This window comes from Canis lupus, chromosome 38 (genome assembly GCF_003254725.2).
Source record: "Canis lupus dingo isolate Sandy chromosome 38, ASM325472v2, whole genome shotgun sequence".
NCBI lineage: Eukaryota > Metazoa > Chordata > Mammalia > Carnivora > Canidae > Canis > Canis lupus.
The window spans coordinates 20,964,527-20,985,852 of record NC_064280.1 but is presented as its reverse complement, the minus strand read 5'-3'; the positions used below and the strand labels follow the sequence as shown (position 1 = coordinate 20,985,852).

The 21,326-nt window shown below is 52.2% G+C and overlaps 1 protein-coding gene across 1 annotated transcript in view; it reads left to right on the top strand.

Moving 5' to 3' along the window:
- The window catches only part of LOC112643047 (nitric oxide synthase 1 adaptor protein), a 275,681-nt gene that overhangs the window by 217,941 nt on the left and 36,414 nt on the right, over positions 1-21,326 (top strand). The window contains 1 exon segment of the mRNA XM_049106837.1: positions 17,056-17,164. Coding sequence (XP_048962794.1) covers positions 17,056-17,164 — 109 coding nt within the window.

Genomic DNA, 21,326 nt, shown 5'->3' with positions numbered 1-21,326 from the left:
CATCACTCCCGATCATTCCTCCGCGGCCTCAGGGCTCCGTGTCACATGCACACATTCACGTCCAAGACCTACCTCCTCCTCGGTCCTTGCTCCTGTCTGTCTCTTCCACTCGGAGGTCACGACGTGCCCCGTGTGGATGCAGAGACACATGAGGCATAGCTGGTCTCTGCAAGGTCCCCACGGTGCCAGCTTCTCTCCGTGACGGTTTTCAGGAAGTGTTCAGAGGAATGTGGTTGAGGCAGTTGTTTTCAAATGACCAAATAATTCATGCTTGTCCCTAAAAATAAAGTGGTGAAGAAGCTTTAGAAAGGAAGACGTCAAATGTTCTTCCTTCAACCCCTGTTTCCTCTAGTGCCGTTCCATATGCAAATATGCAAACACGCTGATGTTTTTCCAAGATCCGGTTTGCTGTGATTCTGCACAGAGTTCTACAATGAGCCTGTTTTTCTCGCAGTCCTATACCAAGGACTTCCTTCCACACCTCTGCTTACAGCCCCCCCGTGACGCCTTCGACTCTCAGTTCCAGAGTGACAGTTGACAGAAGGGTTTTAGAGCAACGCCCCACATGCAGAGAGATGCAGGCAGGTGGATGGGGGAGAGATTGCCCAGTGATCAGGACATAGGGCAGACCCGACCACAGGGCTGACAGCAGTTGGAAGCATAGACGGGGCTCAGTCTGTGGGCTATTTTAGGTCTGGACCATTCAGACTGGTGACCATCTTTACACAGCAGAAATGAGGGAGAAATACCAAGTTTAAGGAGGGTAGTGGGAGGGGCCCGTCCAGTGAGCCCTACTTGAATCTTTGGTAATTTTACGTCTGCCTTTTCCAAGGGCTGTCTGCCTCTGGTGAATCCCACTTGATGATTAAATTCAATCATGGCACAAGAATAGAAAATTGTATCACGGTGTGAAGGCAAGAACCACATGTATTTTGTGCACTACTGTATCCCAGGGGCCTGGAAGGGTCCTTCCTACGGAGTGGGTGCTCCATACATACTATGTGACAAAGTGAGGGCAGGCTGGATCCCCTCATTTGTCCTAAAATGTTCCTTTCAAACGGCCTTTAAGCTTCCTTATTTTCTTGGTGGCCTGAATTGCAAAGCTGGTGGGTAGTGAAGAGATAACAACGTACAGCAGAAAACCCAAGAGCCACCAGAATGATCAAAGTTAAACCTCCAGATCGGGGTATCTGTGCCAGGCCTTAGAGGACATCTTTTACTCGAACGATGGAAACTCCAATTAGGCCAGCATTAGAAAACTTCATGTAATTAAACACTGTCTACCCAGGGCGGGGGGCGGGGGCGGTTGGTGCAGAGTCACCTGTGGAGAAAGAACCAGGGGAACAGATAAACCAGGCCTGGTCCCAGTTCTACATCTAAGTGACTGCTTACTTTGAAATTCCATTACTGTTTCATTTTTTCCTCCTTACGTGCATAAAGGGAGTCCAGAAAGGGAATTTGCAAACTATTGAAGAGGCTCAGATGAGAGAGTGTATGCAAGATAAAACCAGCACTGCTTCCCTTGACTCCTTGCCCTACCACCAGGTAGACACTGGCCTGGGCATCCATAGGAAGGTCTGATTCTCAGAAGCATGACACGAACACTACTGAGAATCTGATAAAACTGGTTCTTCTTCCTGGAACAGTACATTCATGGACATACTTGCAGAATTTTGAATTTGTGGGCGCTTCGTGTACCACTGAGTCCTGTGATTTATCATCTCCAAGCTAAGATCCACTGGTGCCAATAATCGTTTAGTTATCTTGAATATTTTGCTTCTCAAGCCGGGAAGGTTTATCACTGGATGTCCTCCAGTAGGGGGAAAAAGAATCTAGCTTGCTTAATCACTTAATGTTTGAATGATTAGTGGAGTTTATTTTGTCAGCCCAAGAGGCATTTGCATCTTGTTTAGAGGAGCCATGGTCTTTAAAACAAACCAATCTTGTATCGGTGGGTTTCAGATCACATAAAGGGAGAGGATTTGCATAGGAGGAGTCTCTCTGGTACTGTAGGTGTTTTGGGATTCACATGGATGCGGGAGCGTTGGTATAGGGTCTGTGTTTGACACTGGGATGGAAGGGCCATTGGGCGACCAGTCTGAACTCCAAAGGCAAGTAAAGACTGCTCTTGGTCTGGAACCATAACCCTTGTCTGACCAGCCCTAATAGCCTCCAGGATTGTAGTCAGACTCTGTCCCAGCTCATCCCATGGTGGTCACTTGGGAATTCTACACCACGCACCTGTCTAGACGCTCTGTGTCCTGCCCTGCCCCTTGATCCTGGCTGGGAAGCCCTCTTGGCTCCCTCTTGCATCTTGGCATGGTTAGGAAGATGATGATGCCCAACTGCTAGGAAGGGTCCAGCCAGTTGTGAGCCTGGGCTGCTTTCCTGCTAGCATGGACCTCCGACCATGGAGAGGAGGATGACTGGGAGGCCCCCCGAAGGTCATCCATAGGGTTCAGGAAATAAGGGATGAGAAAAGCTGAGTTGTCTGCAAGTGTCCACACCCTTAATTGGGAGACCCTGAGAGCAGTTGTGGGGGAGTGTCAGCCTTTCCCAATGCCTGGTGGCAGACGTGATCAAACCATCATTGGTCAAATCTGCTGGGTTTGGTAACCCGTCTGTCAAGTTTTTGAATAAGAATTCTAAGGTTTAAAAAAAAAAAAAAGAATTCTAAGGTTTATTTTAAATACTACATCTAGGGATCCCTGGGTGGCGCAGCGGTTTGGCGCCTGTCTTTGGCCCAGGGCACGATCCTGGAGACCCGGGATCGAATCCCACATCGGGCTCCCGGTGCATGGAGCCTGCTTCTCCCTCTGCCTGTGTGTGTCTCTGCCTCTCTCTCTCTCACTGTGTGCCTATCATAAATAAATTAAAAAAAATTATTAAAAAAAAAAATAAATAAATAAATACTACATCTACCAGGAATTCTTTCCTGCTTAAAAAAAAAAAGATGTTACTTATTTATTCATGAGAGACACAGAGAAAGGCAGAGACACAGGCAGAGGGAGAAGCAGGGAGCCCGATGCGGGACTCCATCCCGGAACCCTAGGATCATGACCTGAAATGAAAGCAGACGCTCAACCACTGAGCCCACCCAGTTGTCCCTCTCCTGCTTTCAACCCCACTCCCTCGGTGGAGATCTGATTTCCATTTCTTCCTTGGACCCCAGGGCTATATAGTCCTTAAGTTCATCCCAGTACTGTGGGTATTTCTCTGTCTTCTGGTTTATAGTAGGAGCTACTCTTACTCATCTTTATGTCCTATCGACTGCTGTCTTGCACATAATTGTGCTCAATACATATTTATTAAGTCAGATTGTTTTCTTGTTAAATCTTTGCAAAATTCTCAGGATGGGGGTACATTTATTCTGTGGACTTTTACCTAGGATTTGATGGGATGGATGGATGGATGGATGGATGGATGAACCAACCAACCAGTCTGCAGGCATTTGTTGAGCACTGAATGCCACTCATGTGTAAAGGTATTTGGGGAGGGGATAAAAAATGTGAACCTTAATAATCAAGAAAAAAATATATATATATATATTTTAAGATTTTATTCATGAGAGACACACACAGAGAGGCAGAGACACAGCAGAGGGAGAAGCAGGCTCCCTGCAAGGAGCCCAGTGTGAGGCTCGATCCTGGGTCTCCAGGATCACACCCTGGGCTGAAGGCAGACGCTCAACCGCTGAGCCACCCAGGGGTCCCGAGAATATATGTTCTAATAGGAGATAGTGACCAGCACACAGGTGACTATTCAAAAGGCAGCATTGAGTTGGGAGCGAACACACAAGAGGTCACGTGACCTTGCTAAGGGCCGCTCAGGGACCAGGCCAAACCTCTCTTCGTGCTGTGGGATTAACCACAAAGCAAGGCCACCTTTAAAAATATACTCCCTCCTTCCTCAAGTTGGCCGGAGATGCCAGCCCTGTCCTGTTGCTGCTGCACAGTCAGCTCCTTGCTGGACGGGCCAGTCCTCTTTTTCCGAGCGTTGTCTTGACCTTTGACTCTCTGTCTCGTCCAGTTTGTTGCACTTTTTTGCTGATAATTCATAACCGCCCGAGGGCGGGTGGGAGAAATGAAACCATAATAAACAGTGGATGTGTTCATCTTGGTTTTAACAGCGGCCTCAAAAAAAGGGGGGGTTTGGGAGGGGAAGAACAAGAATAGCCTCAGAAGAGAATCTCTCTTGGGTGCCACCTGCACGTGAGCTCGTCGCTGCTCATTGTGGCCCATTAGCACTTCGTCGTTGGGGGGTCCCGACTGCTGGAGGAGGTGGGGGGGGGGTATTGTAGGTGCGTTTCCTTCCTGGAGTGGCCCCCAGGCAGTCGGCCAGTGGTCTGACCTGCTCTGCTTCCCTGACACCCAAGCGCTGATGAAAATATACATATGCGCGTGCACACACATGGGCATGCATGTGCACACACGTAAACACAAACATCTCTCTTTGTAAGTTTTTTTGGTGTGGTGGTGTTTTGTTTTAAATATCAAGAGCTAAACCCAAATCCCTGCCAATCGCCTTTGTTCACTGATGGGAAGGACAAAGCCCTAAGGAAACAATTAAGCCCGTCAGATGCCATAGCTGAGAGGAGTCTGACAGGCTGCGTGTAAGAGAGGAGCTGCGAGTGCTCAGAAACCCGGTCCCAGGAGAACCCCCAGTGGCCCTGGCCGGGCCTCCCCCCGGGATTTCCAGGAGCCCCGCCCCTGGGGCCGTGAGCCCAGGATGAATCCGCACACATCTCTGCTCCTAGAAGACTGCAGTGGACTTTTCTGGACTTTTTCTGGCTGCACGTGCTGTCCTTTGCGTCCAGGTCCCCCTCTGGCAGGTGTCCTCGCCCTACACAGAGGGAAGGAATTAACCGGCAGGTAAAGCGCAGGTGGGAGCAGTTAAATCAGCCTCTGCTTTACCGGGATGCTTGACTGGAAAAAAAAAAAAAAAAAAAAAAAAGGAGAAGAAGAAGGGAGAAGAAGAAACCTCTCACGGAGCCCTTGCCTCAGCCACAGACTCCTATGCACACGGAGGCCACCGGGACACCCCACCTCCAAGGGAGAGGGGACAAGCCTGGGCAGGCCTGGCCCTGGGAGCCTCCTCCCTGCGGGCCCCAGACCCCAGGCCCCGCCGTCTGGTCTGGGTCTTGAGACCTCATTTTCCCTCTATTTCCCCCCAGATCTGGAGGCTATTTGTTTCTTTTTTTTTTTTTTTTCTTTCTTTTTTTTTTAAGCCTATAAATAGGCTCCAGTTTTGCCATCCTAAAAAGAAAAGGTGCTCCCGAAGTGAAGCCGGCCTCTTATCCTGTCCTTTCCTGACCAGGCCCGCAGGATGGTTGCATCCAAAACCTCCACCGCCTCCTGGAGGCCCTCCTCCGGCATTCCTCCTCTGTCTCCTGGTCTTCTGCTGGTTCAGTTTTATTTTGTCCCCCCCGCCCCGCGACTCCTCTCTGCTAACAGCCGCATCTCTTACGTCCTCCCTGCTCCTGCTTCCCACGCCACAGCCGCCCTCTGTGTCCTGGGGGCCGTGGAGTCTGTGCCCCCCCCATCCCTTCTCTCCGTGGTCTCGCCACCAGGCCCTCCGAGTGCCCTGGTGGCCCGTCAGTGTGACATGTGCAGAACCCACAGCACATCCCTGTGCCCTCAGCTTCTCGTGCTTCTGCGGCCCTTGATCTGGTTGGCGTTCAGTGCCCCCACTCCAGCAGCCAAGTCCCCCAGGTCCCCCCTCCTCACCCTCACGTCCAGACAAATGCACGTCCTGCAACCCAGCACTACTGCCGCCACCCTAGGTAGACCTTCGGCTTTTCCTGCCTGGACTTCAGGCCCGTCGGCCTGGTTGCACAGCCGGTGCACTGTGTAAGAGCAGGCCGTGTCCATCACCCTGCCCTGTGCTTGGCACCTGCCTCACCCAGGCTAGTTCCCATGACCGTTTGTGTCTGCAGATGAGAAAATGGAACTTGACAATTAGGAGACTCACCCAGGGACTTAAAATTGGAAGCAGCGAGACAGACATTGGAGTCCAGTCCTTCTGCCTGCAAAGCCCCCGGTCCAGATACCTCTCCCCCCACACCTTCCGTATTGCAGTAGCCTCTCTGGCCTCCCGTCTCCTGCTCGTGTCCTCCTGCAGTCCATCCTCACACCGCCCTGACCGCCAACATGTCAGTCCCCTGCCCCTGCGTGGGCCCCGACCAGTGCCCTGGGCACGCAGGTGACGGCTGGGCTCCGCGCAACAGGTCCTGACCTCCCTGGGCTCTCACCTCCTGGTCCCCTGTATGTGCTGCTTTCCTGATGCCAAAAGTACACTCTGCTATTTTGTGACTGTGCTTTTTTTTGGGGGGGTAGCATGTGTGCAAGTGGGAAGGGGCAGATGGAGGAGGAGAGAGGTTCCCCAGCAGGTTCCACACTCGGTGCAGAGCCCAACACAGCTCAGTCATGACCTGGGCTGAAACCAAGAGTCAGATGCTAAACTCACTGAGCCACCCAGGCGCCCCCCCACCTTTTTTTTTTTTTTTTTGACTGTCTGCCTTTCTGGGTGCAGCTTCCCCTGCAAGGAATATTGTCCCCACCTCTGTCTGATGGCTAGCTTTCCTTTGCTCGTCTAGACCTGCTCCCCACCAGGCTGAGTGCCCGCAGAAGCCGGCTGTGTGTCCCGAGCGTCACAAGGGCTCCCGACGGTGGCCCGTGGCTCAGCCTCCAGGTGCTGGCAGCCAGCCGCCCATTACCCGGCTCCTCGGGCCTGGGGTCCCTCGGAACCACGCTGCCCCCCCCCCCCCCCCCCCCGCTGCTCTCTGCCCTCACCTTTGTAAGTAGCTCCTTAGTAAGCACACCTCGGATGAATCCAATTATCTGTTTCCTGCCAGGACCCGGCCTGACGCATCCCCCCCACCCCTGCCACCTCCCAGGCATTCAAGGTGCTGCTCAAGACAGCAGGTCCCCTGAGCGCCCCTCCTGGAGTGTCCCCAGGGCTGGAGCTCTGCTCACGGCCTGTGCTCACTTGCTGCCGAGCCCTCTGCGCCCCTGCAGGACCGGCTGTGGACCAGGCTCTGTTCTGCCCCCCAAGACAGTCTGGGGTGGAGAGGGGAGGGAGTGGGTAGAGGAGGAATGCATGTCTTGGAATGAAATCAGGCCACGCTACCCTCCACCCCAAGTGCCCTGGGGTAGTGAGGAGATCCCTCAGCAGCTGCCCTGGGTAGTGGGGAGACCGAGGAGGGGAAGAGCTTGCAGCAGCACAGCAGGAAGAAAGACTCCTCAAGCCAGGACCTTCTTCCCTTCCCACCTTCCCCCATCCCCCCACCCTTGGACCTGGCTTCCTCCAGCCTCCCATCCTGCCCCTTCCCCACACTTCCAAAGGGAAAACCGAAGACTATTAAAAAGTGACTGGAGGGCGCCTGGGTGGCTCAGTCAGTGAAGCGTCTGCCTTCGGCTCAGGTCATGATCTCAGGGTCCTGGGATCGAGCCCCCACTTGGGCTCCCTGATCCTTGGGGAGTCTGCTTCTCCCTCTGCCCCTCCCCTGCTCATGTGCACATGCTTGTGCTCGTTCTCTCTCCCCCCCCCCCCGAAATCTTTTTTAAAAAGTGATTGGAAATTGAAATGAGATCGAGCGTATGTCAGTTCTTCCACCCCATTCTGTTCCATGATGTTTGTGGGCTGGAAGTAAAGATCCATGGTTCCATATAATTAAAAAAAAAAAAAAAAAAAAAAGACATTAGATCTTGATACGGAGGGAGCTGTGGTAGGACACGTTGTCCTGGGGTGTGAGAGGTAGGGTTGTTGACACCTGCCCCGACCCCACATTCTCTGGTCCTCAAGTCCTGAGAAGGAAGCGCCTTCAATGAGCTGAGATTCAGACCTGCTCTGATGTGGAATCAGACGAGCAGGTCAGAGCAATCAGAGAAAGAGAAGCACCTGGTCGTGCCAGCCGGGTACTCTGAGCCCCGGGGAAGGGGAGTGGGTGCCCTCTCCTCATTTCCCATCAGGCACACGGGGTTCCCACGTGCTGAGCAAGTGATGGTGGGGAGGAGATGAGAGCAGAGGACAGAGTGGGTCGTGGGGAGGATCCCAGGAAGCTCCCGATGGGTCATTTGAGGACTGCCTTTGGAAGAACTAGGATGAGCATTTATAGTATCCCTGGGTTGGTCTATTTGAAGAAACTTGGTTGGAAGGTGGGTAATCGGGGATAGCAGAGAAACCGAGCACCTCTCCCCCGAGTGTCCACTGACCATCCTACCCACGTGAGGATGAATTTATAGGCAACCAGAGAACCAATGAAGGCCTCAAGGCCTTGGGAAAATAGAGTAAGGAAATGCAGAGTTCCTAGGTGGCATCAGTGTGCCATACCACCATCTTCTAGCTGGGTAGAAAGATAACACTACTAATAGGACAACGTAATATTCAGATGATGTGTGACGGTTAGTAATCAGCTAAGTGGACAAGCAGACAATGTAGGAGTTAGGAACCTGGCTAACGGCTGAGGTTCAGACTCTGGCCCAGAGACTATAGTGGGTCGAATTGTCTGCTCGAAAAGATCAGTCCAAGGGGTCACCCTTGATACCCGTGACCGTGACCTTATTTGGCAAGAGGGGCTTTGTGGATGTAATACAGACAAGGTGAGGTCATAGTGCGCCAGGGTGGGCCCCCAATCTACCTACTGGTGTCCCTATAACAAGAGGGGATTTGGAGAGGGAAACACAGAGGATGCACAAAGTCGGGGTGGGGGGGCATGAAGCCCCGGAGCAGCAGATGTGGTGCAGTGGGAAGCCAGAGAGCCCCCAGGATCGCCGGCAGCCACCGGAAGCCAGGAGAGAGGCATGGAAGAGACCCTCCCTCAGAGGAGGAGCCAACTTTGCCAACACCTTGATTTCTGTCCCCCCCCCCCCCGACCGCCCCAACTGTGAGAGATTAAATTTTGGTTGTTTTAAACCATCCAGATGTGATCATTTATGATGACAGCCCTAGGTGACAAACCGACTAGCTGGCTGTGTGATCTTGAGAAGTTGAGCAACCCTTCTGTTCCCTCCTCTCTAGAAGGGTGATAGTCCTAGCACCTACCTCATGAGCTGCTGTGAGGGTTCAATGACTTTTTATATATAAAGCAATTAGAGCATCGCCTGGCACATGGGGGACACACAGCAGATTAGCAAATACTCTGATCAATTTGGTGAAGATTTTTTGAGCCAGGCATGATGCATAAGTCCTTTCATTTGATACTTGATACACGTGACCATCCCATGAACCTCTTCTCGTGCCATTTTGCAGTTGAGGGCACTATGGGTTGGGTCTTAAGTGGCTTGAAGTAGCCTCCACTGAGGCTTTGTGGCTCTGTCACCCTTGTTGTTGTAGGAAATCACAGGGACCTCAGGGTACGTAGAGACATGGGAAGGAAGAGTGTGAACTTTGGATCATGATTTCTTTTGCTTTGGGAAGACAGGTGCCTAACCCATGTCTGCACATACCATTGAAGAAGGGAGGTGTTTCCTGTCTTGAAAGCAAGAGGATCCGTTGTTCACGGGGAAGGGGAGGACTCCCCTCCTTTTCGCTCTGCTCTCTGGCTCTGGAAGGAGAGCGGTTTCTTCAGGAAGCTTGAGTGTCCTCAGAAGTGTGGGAAGGACAAGCTGACCCCAGAAGACATGAACACGCCGAATGTGCAAACTCAGCTAACAGACGCGAGATCGGGGAGAGAAAGAATTGGTGGCCTGCCTAAAGCTTGTTTTGTTTTTTAAGATTTGATTTATTTGAGGGACAGAGAGAGAGCACATGTGCACACAAAAGGAAGGGGAGGAGCAGACTCCCCGCTGAGCAGGGAGCCCGACTGGGGCTCGATCCCAAGACCCCAGGATCATGATTTGAGCTGAAGGCGGATGCTTAACCAACTGAGCCACCGAGGCGCCCCTAACCTTTGGTTTCTGAACGCCGACAGCAGGTGGCAACTATTTGGGGGAATTTGCCAGCATGGGAGAGACGTTAGCCTTGAAGCCTCCGAGGGGATTTTGGCCGAGGGTTGCTGGCCTGGTGTCAGCCTGCATGTCAAGTACCGAACAAGAGGAAATTAGCTTATCGCAGCGCTCGGCGTTTAGAAAGCGCTGTGTGATGCTTTGTGGTTGACTCATGTATAGCAGGGGAGATTTTAGGGGGGACATAGGAAAGAATAGCCGTGGTATGAGCTCGTACCTGACTGAGATAGGCCGTGGGGCCGCCTTAACTGGACTAGCAGAAGAGAAATGTGTGTTCTCCTGACTCGCACTAGATTTTTTTATTTATTTATTTATTTATTTATTTATTTATTTATTTATTTATTTATTTATTTTTAAGATTTATTTACTCATTCATGAGAGACACGCAGAGAGGCAGAGGGAGGAGCAGACTCCTCACGGGGATCCGGATATGGGACTCGATCTCAGGACCCCGGGATCATGCCCTGAGCTGAAGGCAGATGCTCAACCACTGAGCCACCCAGGCGTCCCTCACACTAGATTTTAAAACTCAGTTGATTGCTTATCTCTTACCCTATGTCTACCGTAGATCACAGGAGCAATTTAGACATTTGTATACTTTTATCCCTTGAAGGAAACCTTAGGAAGGGCTCCATGTTTGCATTTCTCCGCCTGCAGTTGAATGGATGGGCTTGCCAGCCCTTCGAGGTGTCTCCTAGCCCGGGCCCCTGGCTCCCCCAGGCTGCGCCATTGGGGTGCAGGCCTGTGAGGACGCACAGAACGTGGACGGTGTGTCCCAGCGCCTGGGACGGCTGTGAAGTAAGCAGACCAGATCCACCAGGGCCTGGGGGACCATTTCATGAGCTCATCCCCATCCCCCCATGCCAGATAGCAGCCCGAGGAAGCATTTGGGGGAGGCAGGCCTCACATTGAGAATGGCTACAGCGAGGGCTGAAGAAGACAGAAACTGAAGGAATTTGTAATAGAAGAGAACCAGCTGACGTGATAAAGAGCCCCGGGGAATTCAGCGGGACGAAAAGATAATCAGACCAAAGCAATAATAAGAGAGAAAAATGATCACCACGAAGGTCAATTTTATCTAAAGATTGAATTAAAAATAAGAAGCATGGAAAAAGTGTGCCGACCAGGGACAGAGGTGTGGAAGCGTGTGATCGCGGCGGGGCTGCTGGGCAGAGGAAGGCACCTGCGCTCAGGCCAGGCGCCGGGGCTGCGGGGGGGAGCTCACTGCTCTGCATCCTTGTGTGGTTCTGCTAGCAGAGCCCATCGGGCCCCCTCCAAACTACCACCCCACACAAAACTGCCCCCAAGCCCTCGGAGGTTAACACATTCATTTGGAGGAGGGTGGCTGAGCTTCCTAGGGGAGTCCTTGCTCCTGGGGGCAAGAGTCACCCTGGGTCTTCCCAGGACCAGGCCTTCACGGCTGCACCGTCCTCAGCTGGTCTGATGCAGCGGGGCGGGCCTGGCGTCAGTCCACAGTGCTTGTCACAGTGTGTTTTGTTCTTTCCTCAAGGTCTGGCCTTGAGAAGACCCTGCTGGGGGGGGCCTGGCTGGCTCAGCTGGTGGAGCATGGGACTCTTGATCTCAGGGTTATAGGTTCGAGCCCCACACTGGGTGTGACGATTACTCAAAAATCTTTTTTTTTAAAGAAGATCCCACTGGATTTTGTCTCTGCCATTTGCAAGTTACTTGGTAGCTTATCTTTCCAGTCATAGTTCATTTCTCTCTGTCCTGGTGGGGTGTCTCTTGGGTTAGGAATAATACCCATACCTTTGGGGCATCAAGAGGAAAATCTGTGCTGCCTTCTGGCTGGAGACACCCCCTCTCTCACCCTCCAGAGAGATGGTGACATTGGGGGGAACAGTGATGATTTCTCTTTGTTCTTCCACTTGCAGGTTCACAGTTTAAAAGTATTTGTACAGCACATCATGGGGTACAGTCTATTTGCCCATCCACTGTCTCACCCACTCTCTTTGCCCTTCCCAGAACTTTACAACCGCCCTGGAAGATATTTTTATTCTCATTCCAAGGATTGGGAGAACAGGAAAAAAACTGCCCATGGTCCCGATGCCGGGTCTAGACCCTCTGCTCTGGGATTCCACGCTTTGAGCCGTGGCAGGCGGCCAGCAGGCTGTGAGCAGGACAAGGTGCGGGGCCCTTGTGTGGGACTCCACATCTGTGGGTCTTGCATGGGGGGAGCATGTATGTAGACTCGGGAATCCTTGCTCATGACTTTTCACCTTCTCTGTAGCCAGTAGGTTCCAAAGCCGGCGGGCAGTGCCCAGGGAGATGACAGCAGGACAGAGCCCTAACAGCAGGTTGGGTAGGGGGGTGACCCTGCTGTTTTAGAGGTCATCATATCCAGAGAGAAGGATGGTGACAGTGGGCTGGAGACTGAGAGCCAGTAAAGGATGAGCACTTGAGGACAGAAGTACAACATAAGTGATTCCAGTTGGTCCCAAAAATGTAAGCCCATGGAGAAAAATCATGCGGCTACCCGTATTTTTATATAGTGTTCCTTAAAAAGTACACAGTGCAACAGAGGTTAAAAGCAAATGTGAGCACAAAGGAGCAGCCACGATGGACCGAGCTATGCTTTGGGTGCAGTGGGCCCTTGGAAAAGGCTGAGGATGAGAGAAATCCCACAGGGGACAGTAGTACGGGACACGGAGAAGTTCCTAAGCCTCACTCTACATCTGTGGATTCCATTTCTCTCTCTCTCTCTCTCTCTTTCTTCAGTAGAGGATTATCTGATCTTCAAACTAGAAACACCAGAACATGGGTGACTTAAAGCACAGAATGTTTAGGGGCATCTGGGTGGCTCAGTCAGTGAAGTGTCTGCCTTTGGCTCAGGTCATGATCCCAAGGTCCTGGGATTGAGTCCTGCATCAGGCTCTCTGCTCAGTGGGGAATCTGCTTCTCCCTCTTCCTCTACCCCTCCCTCCTGCTCGTGCTTGAGCATGCTCATGCTCGTGCGTGCGCTCTCTCTCTCTCTCATAAATAAAAAGTTTTAAAAAAGAAAACCCAATGTTTAAAAATCATGAGGAAACAGGTGTCCCTCCCTTAAGTGTATCTGGGCCTCGGGCACTTGGGTCTTGGGGTCCTAATGAGATTGTACCACCATAAGTCACAATGAGGATGTGAGAAGATGGCCAGAATGAAACATCCATCCCACTTTTTGGGAAGGAGGAAAATCTGGGTCCAGGGATCACACACTAGTGAACTTGTAGAAGAGATCATTAAGCGGATGGTCCGTGAGAGCTTGGAAGAGGGAGTAGGATCACTAGGAGCCAGTCCTAACGACGGACCATCCAGGTACACTTAGGAAACCTGCCCCGGGAGCAGTCGTGCAGATCGGCTCTGAGCATCTAGGTTGACCACAGTGTGCGGCAGCAGTGAGATGTTATAACTACATTAAAAAAAAAAAAACACAATCAAAGATGCCAGGAACATGACTCAGTTCTGTGGCATTGGAAAGAGTCACTGGAGAGTTGGGTATGTGCAGAAAAGGTTGACAAGGAAGAGGGAACTCCTGTTGACTGGGGCAAGCAACCCGCCATGTGCTGGGCATTGTGTTAAATGTGTGTGTGGGGGAGTGTTTTAATACTTAGTACTGCGAAGAGATTGTTAATGTTCCTATTAAATGAGGGAGAAGGGGGTTACGTCAATGGAGGAGTTGGCCTGAGGTCAACAGCTGGGAAGTGGAAAATGCTAACACTTGAGCCCAGATCTTTCTCACCCATGGCCCCCAGTGCAAGTGCTGGAGCAGTGAGTGATGGAAATGGGTCCGTGTGAGAACTTCGAAAAGAAGGAGTAACATGTCAGCTTAACAGCGAGGGGAGTAAATAGAAGGATGGCGGTCGTTTCCAAATACTCAAGGGGTTGCCCTTTGGAAGAAGGATTAGCTTTATCCTCTAAGGCCCCGAAGGGTGGAAGTAGGGCAGTGGTGTGGAGTAATAAGAGCGTTGACTGTTCGCGGACCCCTTGCTGCTATAAGCTCCTCTCGCTGCGTGCATTCGTTCTCCAGACCCTGAGGGTGAGGTACAGCGCGATGATCGTCCTCGTGTTGCTGGCCAAGAACCACAGGGAAATGACGACCAGGATCTCCCACCAGTAAGTGGCCGAGCCCGGGCCTAAGATCTGGGTCTGTCCCACACCCGGGCCAGCACTTTTCAACCATCTCCCTCTGCTGCATTCCTGTGGGTAGATCCTGAATCAACGTAAGCGAGAATTGCCAAGTAATGAGAAGGTCCCGAAGAGGGGGTGCTCTACCAGGGAGTGAGTTGTCTGTCGCCAACAGATCCTGAGCGACGGGGACGCCGGGTTGGGTCCAGACCTGATGACCATGCAAGGTGTCTTTGCAATATTCTATTTTAACTCCTGTGCTCTTGAGAGAAACAAGTTTACTTTAGATTAATAGTCAAGGTGAAGAGGGTGTTGGTGGTGGGCCTGGTGGTTCTTCATCGCTCCATCAGCCTGAATTCTGTGATAAGCTCCACATGCAGTTTCTCCAGGATCCTGTTTCTATTTCAGTCATTGATGGAACAACCCTTAGAAAAGTCTCTTGTGGGGATCCTTGGGTGGCTTGGCGGTTTGGCGCCTGCCTTTGGCCCAGGGTGCGATCCTGGAGACCCGGGATCAAGTCCCACTTCGGGCTCCCGGCATGGAGCCTGCTTGTCCCTCTGCCTGTGTCTCTGCCCCTCTCTCTCTCTCTCTCTCTCTCTTTGTCTATCATAAATAAATAAATATAAAAAAGAAGAAAAAAAAAGAAAAGTCTCTTGCTATAGCTTTAAAGCATAACCATTCCATTAGCAGGTGAAAATTACAATCCTATGCGTGTTTTAAAGTAAAAACAAGAAATCTGAAGAAATGTGAAAAGGGAGCAAAACTTCACAAAACCTTAGTAATCATTGTTACTACCATCTCACCATACAGTGAACCGCTCTGGTATCCCACCTTTGATAATTGGACTGAAAGCAGGAAATTGTGATACTTTCTGGAAGCAGGGTCAGGACTGCACCAGGCTTGAAGATGAAGAAGGGGAAAAGGCTTTCCTTAGTCACTGGAGCGCTCGTCTTAGCTTCCTCTCCTGCCTCACCCCCGACACACACAGTCACAGTTCTTAGGAAAACCAGGGTATGGAGAAATAAGGGTTCTCGGAACATGTGTCTCAATCTGGAATTTGGGACCTGTGGCCTTACTCGGTTGGATGATTAATTTGTTGGTGAATGAGGTCACATGACAAAACTTTCTACCACTTGATTCTGTGGGTGGACACTTCTCTAAATCTCCAACTAGCTGACTTTTTTGGTTGGAGGTTATTTATCTTTTTTTTTTTTTTTGGTTATTTATTTTTAATAATGACACATTGGGTCGCAGAGCCATCTCCAAAGAGCCCCGGTCCACGGGGCCTGTGTCCACACGCCAGCTGGCCTCACATTTGCTGGAAAGGTGCTTTGTCCACCAAGGGAAAGTCAACCTCCGCTCGCTGCCCTTCCTGGCTGCCTGCCGTGTCCGTCCGTCCTGTGGGCCTGCCACTCTTTCATATCCGCTCTGTCCTGTTTTCAATCCAGGTCTTGTTCCCTGGGGCATAGTGTGATAATCAAAAAACTCGAAAATGGAAGGAGTTTTAGGTATGATTCAGCTGAACTAACTGACCTTACTTCCTCGGGCCCAGGGGCGGAGGGGAGCAGTGAAAAACCAGACAGACCGACGTCTCGGGTGCTCACTAATGACAGCACGATGCCTCCTTCCCTCCTCAGCTGGCGTTAGGAATCTTCCGTGGGCCGATTACCGTGCTGGCACTGGGGACACCAGGACGTGGTCCTCTTTCCTTCAGGGAGCCCCAGCGTAAACATCACGGTGCAAGGGCTGTGCTGTGGTCATGGGGAGCCCAGGGGGTGCAGCAGCTCCTATTGGGGGGCAGGAAGGCGCCTCTGAACCGAGTCCTGATGGATTCCAAGGGTGCGTCACCGCGGTGGCAGCGGCAGGTGTATGTAGGCCAGGACTCTGGGGAGAGACGGAAGCGGGAAGGCAGCTGTGCCCAGGAGTTAGGACTTTATGCTGAGGGCAGTAGGGAGCCTTTGAGGAGTTTCTAGAGGGGAAATAGTGAGATGTAGTTTGTGGCTTTAAAAATACCATTTTACTGGCAAGGAGGAGAACGGGTTGGCCACAGGGGCGCTGGGAAGCAGGGAGAGACGCCAGGCGGTTGCAAAACTCCGGGTGAAAAAGGAGGATCTGTGGGCGGCGGTACTGTGGAGGGGGCACGGAACCACATCTCGAGGCCGTGTCGCACGGACGGCCACCAGGACCAGGCAGGGGGGCCCAGGCTGCTCCCATTTGCAGCTTGCATGGATCCGGGCCCGTCGTCCAGGCCTTGTCTGCCGGAGGATCACCAGGACGCTGATTCAGTGGGGGGCACCATAGGCTGGAGAAGCTTCCGAGACGTTCGGCAAGGGACAGTCTCAAAGGACTGCCGGGGGCGGGGTCCTCAGGCAGCAGGTGCTGAGGAACCGTGGTTGGCCGTCCCTTCCATGTCCCTTTCCTGGAAGCCACCTTAAACAAGCAGGGCCACCTTGTACCTGCATCATTCACAGCCAGTGGACACACGAGGTGTCCTGACATGAGTTCCCCCCACCACGGCGGGCAGAGACACGCGGTCCCCAAGGGGACCTGGGCTTTCTTGCCAGGACTCCTCCGTATCCACTTCCCTTCCGGGTGTCCCTCCTGGGCTCTTGGGGTCCTCGGCGACCATCTCGGTTACAAGGCTCTTGAGGAACCGTGTTGGTGAAAGTATGAAGGTACTTCGCTCGTTATTTCGGCCTCCCGGTAGCCCTGCTGGGGACCCTCAGTGGCAAAGTGGCCGCTATGACTGCAGATCCCCTCCTCTCTCCGCTAAGTGGCGGCCCAACGTGCGTGGGACCAGGTGGGCCCGCTAGATCCTGGGATGCAAGTCGCCAGGTTGTTCCTGGGGCCCGTTGACAGTGCCGCCTGCTTGTGGCTTCACAGGAAGCTGTGAGCGCCGTCCTCGGCGCGTCCTTACACACAGGTTTCCTTGTAGGAGATTCGAACCTAATGCCGTCTTTGATGCCTTTTTCTGTTACTCTTCCCATAGGATCTTCTACGTCTCTCACGATTCCCAAGACCTGAAGATCTTCAGCTACATCGCTCGAGATGGCGCCAGCAACATCTTCAGGTGTAACGTCTTTAAATCCAAGAAGAAGGTAAAGGGGCAGTCATCGGTCATTTTTTTATTTTCCTCTGACATGCGTACACCTGGAGAGGTCTCCACCATGGGATGAGGGCTCTGGAGCGGGACAGGTGGATCGCCCTAGGAGCGATGCTCACCTTGGCGTGTGGTAGGCAAGAAGCACGGCTGTTGACTTGAGTGACCTTTCGTCATGAGTTTGTATATCGATTGGGGGCCTACAAATCATGACACGTGGAGTGGAGTGTGGACTCCGGCTGCGAGGCTGGTGGCCCTGGGTGGTTATTTTGGGGAAGGTGACATTGATGCTTGAGGAAATGCAACTTTGGCAGTTGGGCAGGTGGCTTTTTCTATCACTTCTCCAGGAATTTAGCACAAAACTGGGGTTAGAAACCTGGGGTCTCACCCCCTCCGCGCGCGCCCACCACGAGAGCCCTGAGGCATGTTATGTGGGTCACTGTCCCCTGTGGGTCTCAGCTCCCTTGTCTGTAAAACAAGGAAGAGAGTCAAAAGCAGAGTTTCTTAAAATGTCTCTTGTGAAATATTTACCATCCGATCTGTTCCACGTTAAAACTATCTTTGAATTTGCTTGGAAGTCTTAAAGTTCAAGAAACCCCTTTAACTCTGCTTAACCCAGCGTTTCGCGCACTGATTCAGCCACGGAATCGTGCTTTTGCCATGTAATCTCTGTAATACCCTGCGAACTATTTTCCCCGGAGAAGGGATTTGGAAAACGCTTTATTTGTGCCTCTGAGATTCCATTCAGGTCTGCCGTCCTGGTCACAGACCCACCGAGCGCAGCTTTCTGTGAGGACGACTTCCGAATTCCTTCCTGCGTACCCCTTCCTGGATGCTGTGTGACATCATCTACCGTAAAGCATCTTTAATAGATTTGTAGGCACCTTGTCAAGTGGGCATAAGAAGAATAATACGTGACAGGGTCCAGGTTTACCAATATATGCGTCCAGTCCACCCACCCACCCACCCACCTTGTCTTCATAAGGAGGATCCTACTTTGCTGATTTAGCTGCTTCCTCTATGGAGATTGGTGCCCATGGTCACCTGTTCCCAGGCCTTTTAATGCAAATCATGGGATTTGCATGGAAGGAGCTAGAACTGGAAAGGTAGAAAGGAATGTGCAAGTTGCCAGACTTCACTGCTAGGTAATACAGCACAGCGGGGTGCAAAGTGTGTAAGTGGGGCTAAGCTGAGCTTCGTATCGGAGAGGAGGAGGCAGTGGGAGAGAGAGAAGAGCCAGAGGGGCTGCGGATGAGCACGTAAGGCTTGGGATGCTGAGAGGCTCTTCCACAGCTTTGCAAGATGCAGGGGATCTGGGAAATGCAAAGCCTCCCTGAGAGTTAAGAACTGGATAATCTGTAATGTGCTTTGACAGGTGCAACCAAAAATTACAATCCCCTTTTAATTCACTTTGAGTGGCCCAGCTGTCCAGCTGACGCCAGGTCCGTCCGGGGCCCGGACCACGTGGGCCTGGGGATTTATGACAGCCACAAATGGCACGTTATCGTTTACCAAGTACTTTAGTATTTCATCTTACTTGATCCTTATAAAACCTCTGTGACGGAGTGAAGACAAGTTAAGTTTCACCCCCCGTGTCTCAGATGAGTCAACGGAAGCTCGGAGAGCCGAAACCACCTGCCCACGGTCCCGTGAATAGGCGCTGGCTAGCGTCCGCGAGACGTGCGGAACGAAAGCACTCTGAGCGGCAAGACCTAGGTAAAGGGTATTTGGTTTGCCTTCAGATCGAGCACAGTGGGGGCAACCCGAGTCGGGGGGCAGCACCCACTGGAACTCTCTCTGACCTCCAACTCAAAGCACAGAATTAAGTTCTTTTTACCCAGTGACAAAGGAGTGACGGTCACCCGGCGCCCTATCAATTCAGCTTGCTCCCCGTCTCCTGGCTCTCGGAGCTAATTCGGATCTCTGGCTCTTCTATTTCCCGTGTCGCCTTTCCCCTCACCTGCTGAGACTGTAGCTCTGGGAAGAGTGGGTTCTCAGGCCCTTTGCTGGCCTGCAGCCATGCCGCTGAAGGAACGGTGCCCAGACAGCCTGGCCTGTGAGCCCCGCTGCTGCTGAGCTATGGGGTGGAAGGGCCGGATTCCCAGCCAGTAGAGACGAGTGAGTGGTGCAGGGAAAGCCAGCAGACCTGGGGAGGTGGGGGGCCTGCCTGCAAAGGTTTCGCACACTTCTCCTGGTTAGACTTACCATCTTGTAAGGCACTCTGGGTCTGAGGAGACAGTTAACTTGGGAAAGAGTTTTAATTGGCCGGTCACAGAGGAATACTTCTGAAGTGAGGAGGGCAGGGGAGAGGGACTGTGTGCCCCGGGCAAATGTCCTGCAGGGATGTTTGGGGATAGTTGGAGGTCGACAAGGGGGATCTCTGGACTGGCAGCCAGAAGGCCTAGATGTTCTCCAGAGCCTTCTCGTTGATCATAGTGTAGAAAAACCTCAGAGGAGCGCCACGCTGCGTCAGGGCTTTGGGTGTAGCTGTTCAGACCACGCCATGGCCCCTGTGTGCGGACCCATGACGCGTTCCCCATGCCAGGCTCCTAAGGTGGCTGTCGCCCTTACCTCCCCGCTGGGGAGCAGGGTTGTCTCTCCTGTGGGCTGACAGGATGGGTGAGGGGTCTCCACCTTCCTGCTGGAGGGCCCCTGTGCCTCACTCCGGCACGATCGTGATTCCGTATCTGGATCCTCACACAGGTGGCTCACGCCCGTGGCCAGTGCGGTTGTCCTCTAAGGCTCCCATCAGGAGCTAGCCAGCCAGAGATGGCAGGAAGGTTGCATACCACCTGCTAGCCCTCTAGGACTCTGGGTTACTCCAGTTCTCGCTTCATATGGAGTCCTCTGTTTCGGTTCCCTGCTATGTGCCTGTGACTCTTCTGAACTCTCCACGTGAGTTACCTTGTTTCGTGCCTGAGGCAGGTGTGGGAGGTAGGTACTCTCACGCTCTTCGTTTTACAGACCGGAAAACAGACGTTTAAGGGACATAAGTCATAATGAGTGGAACTGAACCCGGAGAGTCTGACTCTTAACCACTCCACTTTACTCTTTTCCATCAGGAATTTGCATAATAAGGAGTAGCTTTGGTCTCCAACAACCTATTTGCGATGACAGTCTACAGCACTTGTCATTTGGGTATGGAGAGCTCCTCAACTCTCAATGACCCAAGTCACTCTGACCTCAATTTTCCTTTTTTTCTCTCACTGTCTGTGTAGGTCAATATCGACTCCGTTGTGTAGTTGGGGAAGGAGAGGGCCCGAGGGAGTAGCTGCCATTGGTCACACAGTGAGTCCCCAGGGCCCACTGACCTTAGAACTGGGCTTCCCATCTCCTCACCCAGGAGCTTTGGCCACTAAACCCTGTTACAGGAAAGTCACAAAAGAAGCCTCTGGACTTGAGCTTCCCCAGCCAGCAAGTAAGATGAAAGGCATCTCAGGAATGCAGGTTGTCCTGTGTGAGGTGATCAGATGGATCTTCAGGACCAAATCCTGTGTGACTGGGAAGGATTGCCAGGATTGTTGGCGGCCTGTGTCTGTGGAAGTGTGGTGTCTGTCCCAGCATCGTGCAGACGACTGCGAGAACGGAAGGCTGGCAGTGGGTCTTTCCCTCGCCCAGAGCATCCAGTGGAGACATTTCCTAACACCACGGCATCCTGTTTCCCCTCCTTGGGGAGGTATAATGATAGTATTCATTTGCAAGGCCTCTTGCCTCTTGCACGGCCTCTTGACCTCTCCTGTGGAGTGGATGTCGCCCTCCTGTCTTTTCCTCCTGGCCCCAGGAGGAGGAGGCTGTCGGCCCTGATTAAGTGTGACTATACTTATTAGCGCATCAGTGCGTGAAGTGTTGGTGATTAACAGAAGCGGCAGGAATCTCCCCGTTATCTTCACGGGCAGCAACTTGAAATCATCTTGCCTGCAATCACAGCTCAATTGGTTTGGGTTGGGAGAAATTACTTCCTCCCGTAATGCTGTCACCATCAGATTAGGGGCCACAGCTGAGAAGTTTCACTGTCCTTGAGAGCTTGCAGTGGATTTTGAGAGATGACGATAGTCATGTGCTAAACAATAAGTCACTTGCCTGGCCAAGTTTAGGATGAAGGAGAGGAAGGTTCTACGCTTAGAGAAAGAGTCTTAAATGTTGGGGTGATGGGATGGGGT